General features: G+C 33.1%; 2 protein-coding genes across 3 annotated transcripts; one reads left to right on the top strand and one right to left on the bottom strand.

Moving 5' to 3' along the window:
- Positions 1–2,044: 2,044 nt before the first annotated feature.
- On the bottom strand, positions 2,045–5,471 carry LOC123200028 (calcineurin subunit B-like). Its single transcript, XM_044615110.1, has 6 exons — positions 5,166–5,471; positions 4,930–5,054; positions 3,643–3,739; positions 3,421–3,530; positions 3,005–3,079; positions 2,045–2,374 (listed from the first exon to the last, which is right to left on the bottom strand). Exons 1-6 carry the CDS (start codon positions 5,233–5,235, stop codon positions 2,324–2,326), a joined length of 528 nt encoding a protein of 175 aa, XP_044471045.1. The 5' UTR covers positions 5,236–5,471; the 3' UTR covers positions 2,045–2,323.
- A 1,621-nt stretch (positions 5,472–7,092) lies between these two features.
- On the top strand, positions 7,093–10,173 carry LOC123200063. Of its 2 annotated transcripts, none has more exons than XR_006498497.1 (4): positions 7,093–7,249; positions 7,762–8,002; positions 8,142–8,181; positions 9,826–10,020. XR_006498497.1 is itself a non-coding variant. In XM_044615161.1 (4 exons), the coding sequence occupies exons 1-4, from the start codon at positions 7,247–7,249 to the stop codon at positions 9,906–9,908; spliced, it is 312 nt and encodes a 103-aa protein (XP_044471096.1). In that variant the 5' UTR covers positions 7,094–7,246; the 3' UTR covers positions 9,909–10,173. The 2 variants fall into 2 exon arrangements, 1 of the variants encoding a protein (XP_044471096.1); XM_044615161.1 differs by having other exon boundaries at positions 7,094–7,249; positions 7,762–7,947; positions 9,826–10,173.
- The last annotated feature ends 1,246 nt before the right edge of the window (positions 10,174–11,419 follow it).

The raw sequence follows: 11,419 nt of genomic DNA, 5'->3' as shown, positions 1-11,419 counted from the left end.
AGCCAATTCGAGCTCGGCCAAGCCCAACTCGTTTCTTGCTCAACTGAGCTGAGCTCGAGTTGGTTTGGCTCGAGTCTAGCCCTACCTATGATGGACAAACACTATTTTCAAAAAATATAATTTTATTATAAAGTTAAATATAGTAAAAAATAGGATATAATTTCGAATTTTAATCACATGGAGCTGGAAACAGGGGATCTTGAATTCATGGACCAATTCAGACCTGGTTGTTGATTAATTACCAAAATTACTAATTTTAGTCTGTGGTCTATATCACGTTTCACACTAATAACGAATACAAATTTTGACCGATTCGCAGGGTTTCTCAATAAGGCAAATGTGAATGGGTGAAAGATCCTATGCAAAGAAAAATAATTTGGTGTGAACTATGCTCTAGAATTAGATTATCACGGGAATTTTAGGGGTGTTGTTTTTCCAAAGCTCGTACTATTTGATATCAAAATTGCCATTACATCTTCCAATTGTAATTTCAAATGGTAATATTGACATCGCAAGTTTTGCCTTAAACAAGAAAGGAGCTAACATACAACCAGTTCGCATAAAAATTGAGGGTGTCAAAGTGCATAGACTAATAGAGAGTTAATACACAATCAATCTAGAGAGATGCCAAAGTTGCAAATGTAGTGATATGTTACAATCTTAAGTACAAAATAAGACTCTTAATCTCATATTAAAAAATATAAATTTTTAGTGAAGTGTTTATATAGTTTTGGACTTTTCAATCTCGATGGTTCACTCTAAGAATGTAACTTTCTTATCCTACAGACTTGACCTGACCCACAAACACTCCTACTGTCAAAAATATTACCTTATTTTTAATATTTTTTCTCATAATTTTAATATAAAAACTTGGGCTGAATTAAATAGTAAAGATATTTAAAATATAGCAACGAAATGCTCTTTCGAATTCTCCCTTGATGTATATAATTTCTAGATACAAGCATATACACACAATTTTAATACTAACAAAATAATCGGACAATGATAACGAAATGACTAAATTGTGCTTTTTATTAATTTGAGAATATTACATTTCTCTCCCCCCTTTAAAAGAATTTCGGTCTCAAAATTCACTCAAATAATTTAAGAAATTTCTATCTTATGTCCTCTTCTATCTCTCAAATAGCCTCTTCTTCCCGTTGATTTCGCCATTGGACCTTGACCAAAGGGATTTATCGGCGCCTAAGTATTTTAATCTGTCGATCCACTATCCGTGCGGGACACTTCTCATATACCAAACTGTCCTCTAGCTCAATATCTTCAAGTCTAACCACCTGGGATGGGTCACCAAGACATTTTCGCAACAATGATACATGAAACACATTATAAATACGTCTCATACTTGGTGACAATGCAAGCCGATATGCCACCATCTCATAATGTATATGAATAATAGATTTTTTCATTTTATCATTTATGTATTCTCTATGCTGAGGAATTCGGTACCCTAGATATCACTCAATGTTCTATTGTCGTTTTTCTAGGGAGTTGTATAGTTACTGACCCAATAACGTTGCCAGGGTACTTTGTACCATTCGAAGATACCTTAACAATGATCAAATGATCCACAGAACTCTATGTATGTCTTGATCATTGCCAGTGAAACTAATCTATCAACGTTATCGGATCGATATCTTGATCATTGTCAATTTGATCAGGATAGAATGGAGGATAGATCTAACCTGGTAATGTTACCAAGCCAGTAAGGAAGTAGGATTATTCCTCAAGTATGCCATTATTGCTCTTCTTCCTTTATTTGCATATGACTTCATGTTTTCCGTGTACACTATTATTGACCTTTGTTAATCTATAACCAACAACAGCACACAGGGGAAAAAGATTATAATAAAATAAAATAACATAAAAATAACAGCAAATGCCTTTTCATGTTATGAGGCAAGGTGAAATTGAAAACAATTCAGTTTGAAACTCAAAATTAACTATGAAAACCTTTAAAAATTAGAAAGAGCAAAGGATATGAAAACCCTTAAAAATTAGAATGGGCAAAGGAAGGCGAAGAACACGAGCAAAACAGATGAACTCACGTAGTTTGGGTCTGTTGATCTGTTAGGAACTTCAAATAATAAACACGTTGAGGAATTAACTGACAGTGATGATAAATAGCAATTACATGTGATAGTCTAGTTGAGAAGTTAAAATACCAAACAATAAACATGGCCACTGATATATGAAGCAGTAGATTTCTATAGCGCCCTAGAAGAATTCACACCTCGAGCTTCAACAACGCAACCGATTTAGCAGACATTTGGCATGTATAGTTAAGTGAGAGCAAGTCTTATTTTCAGTCCACTGGAACCTCAACTTCCATCTTCAAATCCGTGTGTCCAAGTATCTGCACACATTGCAGAGCAATTTTTCATTGAGGTGTATGTATTTTGGTCAACAAAACATGCAAGATGCGAAAACATAAAAAGCATAAATTCATAGACAGAAATCTCAAAGTACAGTAACGTTGTGGTACTCATGATATAAAGAGGGGATGTTTTGGAAAATCACAAAACCTGAATAACCATGCAACCGGAATCTATTTAAAGATTTTGGCACCCATATTTTCTCTTAGATAAACATTACGTATGCTTTTTTATTACCATCAAAATTCTTGACTGAGATAACTAGACAAACTCTTACATGACACTAACCCAAAGGGCAGGAAAACATTATATGCAACTCAAGCATTCTTAGAATTAATAAAAATAAAAATAAAAATGGAAGGAAATTGTTGTATGAGTTTGCCAAAAAAAATTATGTTTCTTCCTACAAAAGGATTATGTTGAAAGAAAAAAGTGTACAGGCAAAGAAAATAAGACCCATAAGAGTACATAAACAAGCCAAAAAAAGATACACATGATAGCATTCTAAATTTGTGTTATTTTGTGTATAAATCCTAATAAAAGAATAAGGGAAAATTAAATCTTCCATGCTGCATGTATGACAAACTAGTTACAACTGAATGTCATAGTACCTTAACAAAGTCCGATAAAACTATTAACGAATCCTTTTTGTAGCCTGCTTCCTCAAGAACATGCATCAGAACTTGCTGCACAAAACACAAATGCACATCGACTTTAAGGCATAACTCTGATTTATTCTCAACAATCATATAACTTGGTCATCATGAGTTAGATAAAAGAGGGAGGCTTTTATAATGTCATCCTAGCAGAATTCAATATCTTAGAATAAAATAGTGCTGTCCATAAATCAGTTAGACATTGCCTAAATAGATACAAAAACCTTGAATATATGATTGTCTATGATTAAAGATCAAAATAATAAAAACCTCCACAAAAATGCAATTATATCATTCTACAGAATCACAGCAACTTTTTAACATCAACACTACAGTAACTGAAAGTGCAAGGAAGATTGAGAAAAACCTACCTCTCTTTGTTGCTCAGATATGAAATTTCCAGTCAAATCACGCAAAACATCCAGCATATCGTTAAATGTAACTTTACCATTTCCATCTGAATCATACACCTTGAATATAACTGCAAAAATAGCAAACACCAGAAAAATGAATGTTTGGGCCAAAAAAAAAAAATGAAATTAATGGTAAACCAAATTATGTCAATCAAAACTTAATCATAAATAAACCCTTACACTCAATTTTATGTTGCAAACTCGCACGTGGACTGAATGCAGACAAAAAAGCCACAAAATCCTTAAAATTCAATCCATCTAGCCTTCTCAACAACCTCTGAGAATCCAATTAACATTTTATTAACAATAGATACATCATTTCTCATTAAAAGAAAAATATAACACATACACATACAACCAAAGCATGCATGTTCACACATTAATACATGCTATAAAGAAACATAAAACCAGACAAACTCATACATTCACATATGCACATAAATACATAAAGAGAAATCTTAAATTAACCTCTAAAATTTCACTTGTTTTTTGACCTTATTTGTACGCTAATACCTAAAATTATATCTGAAACTATTTTTTTTCTTATACAGATATCTCCATGATTTTTTTACTCAATATTTCTGAAGGGCAAAAATATAAACACACACAAACATAATTCACTTAATGACAAGAAATGGGCTGAATGCAGGGAAATCTAAAATAAGCCTTCTAATAAAAACAACATTTTTTATGAACAATACACACATTTGCACATACACATACATACACGAAGAGAAATCTAAAATAGGCCCTCTAATTTCACTTGCTTTGATACTCTTTTTATCTGTTTGGTTTATGAACTTAAACTAATTTCCAAAAACTAACATATAATCAAACCTCTAAACTGTATCTCAGTCCTTCTATAATCTAAAATGCATTCACTTTAATATTCAATAACTGTTTCAGACTCAAAAGCTAAGCACTGTTTTTACCGTAATACGTAAAATTATATCTGAAAACTAAAATTTTACAAATATTACAGCTACCACAAAATTTTTATCAGATATATTTGAAGGACAAAAAGATAAACTTGTACAAACATATTTCACTTATTAGAATGAGTGGACTGAATGCAGGCAAAACTGCCACGAATTCCTTGAAAACCATTCCATCTAGCATCCTCAACAACCTATGATTATTCAAATTCATCATTTCTCTTATGTGATACATGTATTTGCACGTACACAGAAATACACTGAGAAATCTTAAAATCTGCCCTAATTTTCACTTTCCAATCTGTTTGAGCTATGAACTAACAATAATTTCCAAAAAATTTAGAGATCATCGAATATCTAAACTGTATCTCAATTCTTGTAATATCTAATATAGGATTCGCAAAACTGTTTCAGACTAGAAATTTAGCAATATATGTACAATAATACCTAAAATTAAGTAAAATTTTTCATCATATATTTTGGAATGACAAACATAATAACACGCGCTAAAATATAACTTCAGCGTACATACAAGAGAGAGAGGATTGACGGCGAATTCAGGAACAGAGAGGAACTCTTCGCCGGAGATAAAGCCGCCGTTATTACGATCCAGCTGGCAAAACCTCTGGTACAACGACACAATCTCCTGCTGAGAAACTGATCACAAAAAAAAAAAAAAAAATCAAAATTCAAAATCGACGGCTCGTAAAGAAACGAGAAAGTGAATTAAATTAACTAATAGTTTAACATTTGATTAGTAATTGTTACACGTGTTGTTGCAGTGGCGTTGGACTTCTTCAATGTCGTACTGAGTGAGCATCGAAGAGGTGTTGCCCATTGCGTGGCGGCCGGATGGAGTATGAGGAGGCGGAGGATAAGGAATCGACTGCCCTAAGGCGTAGGGAAGTTGTGAGGATTTGGAAGAGAGTTTTTTGTTCTTCTATAAACAGCTGAGGTCGGCTGGTTAGGTGAACAAGCTTTGAGTTTTTGCCGGCCGAATTGAATGCCAGTGTACGGAATGCTTATTCTAGGGATCTGTTTGGACGCTTGCTTATGTTAATCCGATTTAGAATAAGATTTGTCAGCTGATAGGGTAGTATCGTAGACTGCATCGCAGATAGACAGAAATCATTTTTCAAAAATGTTTTTGATAAACCTTTAATAAATTTTTATATATTTACTAGCGAAAATCACTATTTCCCTCCCAAACTATGACAAAAGAATTAAATCCTACGTTTAAAGTTAAAAAAAAAGATATTTCCCACATTCCGTCAAAGCTATAATTTAATGTTCAAAGGGTATTTTGTTAGTTTATAAAATATATATATATTCACTTGCACTGATAAACTACAAACAAAATTTACTCCTGCCAACTATTAAAATTTATCATTTATACTTCCATTTTTAATTGAAAAAAAAAATCAAAACTCTAGCTCTTTATATTTACTTTAAATTTTATCATTTCGATCTTTATCTTTAATTGAAAAAAATCAAAATTGTAATTCTAACTCTGACAAGTCTGAAATTTGTTATTGCATCGATTACAATGTAATTATGTTAGAATCACACTAGAAGTATGTGATTTTGTCGAAATCACACAATTTCGATAAGATTTCATTGAAACTACATTAGAATTACGGGGTAGCGAAAGAATCAAACCAAAACTGAAATCATCAGTTATCCATCTTTCAGTCCCAATTCTTACTTAGAATCGACCCACTCTGGGTAGGTTCCAGTTCCAATTATAAAAACAAATGTTTTATTTGGTGTTGAAAACATGTTTAATAACTTCCGTGTCATGCAGCAGCTATGAAACAAAATCTGGATCTGAAATATCAAAGCTAAATCAAATTCACTTGAATTTAGGAGGGTTTTTTTTTTCCTTTACAGAAAAATCAAAACACACGAGTGGACATTCACCGCAACTCAATGTTGAGTACCAAAACCCGAGATCAGAATTGAAATCGATTGGATAGATTCTAGATAAAAACCTACGTGTACAAGTTCTAGTTTCAGTTTCTAAATCTTAGGAATCGATTAGTTTCTGTTTTTTTCAATTGATTACCCGAACCTGCTTATCCCTAATTGAAATGATATGATTTTGTTGAAACTACACTACATTGATATGATTACAGTTGGATTTGCACAATTCTAATGTAATTCCAATTGCAATTAAAATTACATTATTCTAGTGTAATTTTAATTAGAATTACATCTGAATAGTATTTTTCCGATTGAATTGCACTATTTTAAAGTAATTTCGGTTGAATCATATATTACAATACAATTCTGACTAAAATCTTATTATTTCGATATAATTTCAATTGGAATAGTATTGAACTAGTGTAATTTCAATTACTGTCTACAATTTTAGATTAAAATTTTTTTTTTTAAATAAAACAAAGGTGATAATATAGGTAATAAAGTTTGTTGGATAAAATTAATAAATATTAAAAATTATAAATAAATATTTTAATTTTTTAAATATTTATATCATAAAAATTAACTAATTTTTCTAATAATATTTGGCAAGAGGTGGAAAATGTCATATTTCCATTTATAAAAATAAAAACGGGTCATAAATTACGTGGAACATGTAGTTCTCCAAAAATAAAAAAAAATAAAAAATTCATCCCCATTAGGTATTTGTAAAATTCTATTTAAGAAGATACATTGGCCATTAAAATTTTTATTAAATTAAAAAAAAAAAAAGACTTATTTTCTGGTGTTGATAGGCTATTCCTGCAGCCAAACATTGCCTCAACATATTTTAGAAGCAACCCGTCAGCTTCTTCGCGCAAACCCAACGGAGCACCTGCAATTCAAAGACGTCAAGGCTTCTAACAAACATGGTAATTTCAAAATCCCCTGAATACCCTTTGTATATTCCTCCTTTTATTTGTTAAATGTGCCGTTAGAATGAAGGAACTACTTGAATTCATGTCTTATTTAGTGTTAGTATTAGCTGAATGTGAGAACGAGCTGATTTGTTAATTTTGATGCATTTGGTGATGGATCATGAAGATAATTTTGTAGCTTTCTCTTTTGGTCATGTGTTCATTGCCCAGAACTAGCTTGTTGAAGGCGGCTTTGTAAAAAGCTTGAATTGCTTGTATGGGAGTTGAGACCAAAAATTTGCAGGGGTTTTCAGTTTATAGAGTTGGTTTTATTTGGCTAACAAGATGTGTTAATGGGAAATTGGAGAAAGATTTGCTGTAATATCACATTTGTAATATTGAACATTGTAGTATATATGACCTTCTTTGTTGCATCGGTGTGTGTAATTATGTAATCAAGTCATGTGGGATTATGGCTGCTGAAGTTGTTTTTTCACAGTCTATTTGATTCTTGTGTCATTCTGCAGGCTATGTATATTCGTGTTAAACGTAACAAGACAACCTACTTTATCCAGTGCGATCCAACGGAGACTATTCTGAACATTAAGCAGAAATTGCATACCCTCATAGACCAGCCAGTTAATGATCAGTGTTTGATTTTGGTGGGGAGTGGAGAAGTATTAGAGGATTCAAAGACTTTGGCGGATCAGAGGGTATCAATTTAACAATTGGCATGTTCCTTAGTTGTTCTTCATTTTCTGTGCTTAGGTTAAAATTAGCTCTCTCATCTTCATTGCTGCAGCCTTTTGTTTCTAATTTATGGTGGAAATTTTAGATATTCTACTATTATCCAATTGAGATATCAATCTATCTTAACTAGTAAAATAAAATTTCCCTTTGCTTTCAGGTCGAGAACGACGCTGTTGTGGCCCTGACTTTGAGAAAAGGTCATTTATATTATTCTTTGTTTTCCACTCTGTTATGTGCCTACTTTTTTAGGATTAAATTAATTTGGTTGGTTATGCTGTATGGATGCTTGGAACTGATATATTCTTAGCTTGCATGAGATCATATATTTGTTTCTACCCTATTGTTTATCCTTCATCATCTTCCAGATCAGTGTTTTGCTTTCAAGTGACCGTCTTTGAGCTGCATTCCTCTTCCATTCTTATTCTTATTCTTATTCTTATTCTCATTCTCTCATAGTAGTGATTATGGTTCTCTTGCTGTGTTTACAAGTTCTACTTCTCTTTCAATATGCACTCTTAAGCTTGAGATTCTTGTTTTCACTATGCACAGCAACCTTTTGATTAGTGCCATAGTACTTGATCTTGGTCATTGATTGCATATGTCTAAATTTTGAATTTTCGTTTCAATTCTAGCCTAATCCCATTGTATCTTTAAACTTCTAGACTGCTTAATATTAGTGATGTGGTACCTCTCTTGTAAGATATGCTCTGTTGTTTCAGCTGCTGTTCAACGATAATATTGTATTAACCAGTGGATTGGTGTTGTCGTAGGCTATCAATAGGGCTGGATTCGAGCCGAGCCAGCTCGAGCTCGAGCTCGGCTCGGTTCGAGCCCGAAACGAGCCAGGCTCAGCTCGGCTCGATCGAGCTCGAGCCGAGCCCGAGCTGGCTCGGTATATTTTTTTAAAATTTTTTTTATATAAAACGATGTCGTTTTGATCCATATATATATACAAAACGGTGTCGTTTTGATATAAAAAACGAGCCGAGCCGAGCTCGATCCGAGCCGAATTCGGCTCGAGTCGAGCTCGAGCCAAACTTGAGCCAGCCATTAAAAAGTCGAGCCGATCCTGAGCTGGCTGCGAGCCGAGCTCGGCTCGGCTCGAATCCAGCCCTAGCTATCAAATCTCTTTTTCACAAACCGCAGTTCAAGCGATTACAACATAAGCTTTCCTTTTGAGTTGTATGGATTGATGTATACACTGTGCCATATGATCTTTGCTTTTGATTAGCATGTAATTTAGATGCACGTTAATATTTGATATGCTAGAAGTATACTAGTGGCAAGAAAGAAAGAACAATAAAACTATGTGCATTAACAATGACTGCTAATTTGTGTATTAATGATGTTGTTTCACCATGTGATTAGATGATTTTGAATTAAAAATAAAATAACACTCAATCATATGGTGTCGTTAGTACACAAATTAGAATTTTTATTTAGTGTACATAGTCTTATGCAAGAAAAAAACTAGAAATCATGTTGCTGAAATTGTTCAGAAGCTGCAGCTGCGTCTTTGTTTGGTTAAATAAATTGCACTAGGATCATCATGCTTACCGGTTTGAAAATTGTATATTCTTCATTCTTGACATGTTAAGCTTGCCTTTCAATGCGGTATATTATTATGCATTCTCCAAAACTAGCACAGACATACAAATATGAGAACACAGTTGGGGAAAGTTTCTGGACTTTTCATTTAAGGCCATGATACATCATAGAGTTCCCAAATACCGAAAGTTTAAGATGGCTAATGGGCTATCAATAGTTTGTAAACCTTTTTCTTAGTTCTATTTTGTACTATTGTGATAATTATTTCTAAAACTTTTCTTTCATTCCTTCAGATGACAATGAGTTTGAAGATGTCAACATTGTTCAGCCGAAAGATTTCTACCCGTCTCGTGATGCGGAAGGAGGCAACTGGTGATTCTAGGGTGCTGTTCAGAAAAAAACTTGACTGGATTATGGCTATAACTAGTGTTACATTTTGGTTGAAACTGGGTTATGATGTATGAAATCTGAAGTTTCATTTCATTTTATACTGATGGATTAAACAGGCACGGTGAGGTGTAATTACATAAGCTCCGCCTGTTTCATTTAACTCAACAGGATGGAGCACAAAACTCTCAAGGGATATGAACCCTCAAATCTACTGACATTTTGCGTCTTTTTCAATAAATTTTGTATTCAAATGGGTGTGTAGAGGAAAGTATAATGATTTAGTAAAGGGTATATCGAGAATGGGATTTGTAGCTTATAAAACTTCGATGGGGAAGATTTTTACAAAAAAATACACTAGGATTAGACTAAAAAGTACAGTGACTACAGTCAGCCCCACTACTTTCAAAAAGTGACGTTTTCATCCCTCAAGGGGTGGGTTCTAGCCAAGCGGTTTTGGGTTCGAATCCATGTTTGGTTTGAATAAACTCTAGTTAAGCTTGAATTTTGATACTGTTTATCATTCTGGCGATACTGTTTACTCTATTGATGACACTGTCTATCTCTTCAATGATAATGTTTACCTTTCTCATGTTACAGTTTACCCTTTCGGAGATACTATTTATCTTGTTAGTAATTTTTTGATGATATTGTTCTCCCAACTTGAGCAAGATTGAGTTTAAGCTTAACATTATGTATCTGTGCCGAGTGCGAACTGGTCTTCCAAAAAGTTCAACGTGGAGAGGCTAGCTCCCAAAAAGTCTACCCATCGGTATAATCGTTTATAAAATCAAATGTGAGATTGTGTAAGCTTGTCTCAAACAATAACTGAAAAGCTTATCTTCCTTGATAAAAATTACATGTGACTAAATAAGAATCAAAATATGTAACTTCAATTATGTGCATGGCATGGTAGAGTAAAGAGATAATCAATACTCTAATTCAGTCAATTAAATTAGCAGACTGACTCTATATCAGTCCCCAAGTTAAGAAGAAGACTCAAATTAGAAATGTTCTCATCAAGAAACTATAAATAGGAAACAAGAGTCATTATCCACCGCAATTTTTGCAATCACCCTAACAATATAAAATATTTTCATATTGTCTTATAATCATTTTCTATATTCACAATCAATGTGTAATTACCCTTTCACTATATCGAGATTTTGATGTCTTTCATCAAGTCACATATTTTTTGCAGTTTACCTAAACCGTTATATATGTAACCCTAGTATCCACTAATATAAATCTTTGACAGCAAAAGAACTAAGGGAATGGTAGTTTTAACATTCAATAAGCACTCTAGCATTGTAATACTACTTTCTGCTTACATTACTTAGATGATATTATTATTGTGGATATTAGGGCTGATTCGAGCTGAGCTCGAACTCGACTCAAATTCGGTTCGATTCATTTTTCGTTATTAAAACGACGTCGTTTTAATACATATTAGTCAAAATGATGTTGTTTTGTATCAAAATTTTTAATTGAAAAATTTGG

The sequence above is a fragment of the Mangifera indica genome, chromosome 17, assembly GCF_011075055.1.
Source record: "Mangifera indica cultivar Alphonso chromosome 17, CATAS_Mindica_2.1, whole genome shotgun sequence".
NCBI classification, from domain to species: Eukaryota; Viridiplantae; Streptophyta; class Magnoliopsida; order Sapindales; family Anacardiaceae; genus Mangifera; species Mangifera indica.
Note: the sequence above shows the minus strand (reverse complement) of the source record. Positions and strands in the feature narration are given on the sequence as shown.

Excerpts from the sequence above, each read along its gene's own strand:
- LOC123200028 (XM_044615110.1), bottom strand. The coding sequence starts at position 5,235 with ATGGGCAACACCTCTTCGATGCTCACTCAGTACGACATTGAAGAAGTC. Across the intron at positions 3,740-4,929 it reads CCGTCAATCCTCTCTCTCTT|AGGTTGTTGAGAAGGCTAGA; the intron begins GTATGTACGCTG and ends TTGGATTCTCAG. Across the intron at positions 2,375-3,004 it reads TTTTATCGGACTTTGTTAAG|ATACTTGGACACACGGATTT; the intron begins GTACTATGACAT and ends CAATGTGTGCAG.
- LOC123200063 (XM_044615161.1), top strand. Across the intron at positions 7,948-8,141 it reads AGACTTTGGCGGATCAGAGG|GTCGAGAACGACGCTGTTGT; the intron begins GTATCAATTTAA and ends CTTTGCTTTCAG. Across the intron at positions 8,182-9,825 it reads GGCCCTGACTTTGAGAAAAG|ATGACAATGAGTTTGAAGAT; the intron begins GTCATTTATATT and ends TCATTCCTTCAG.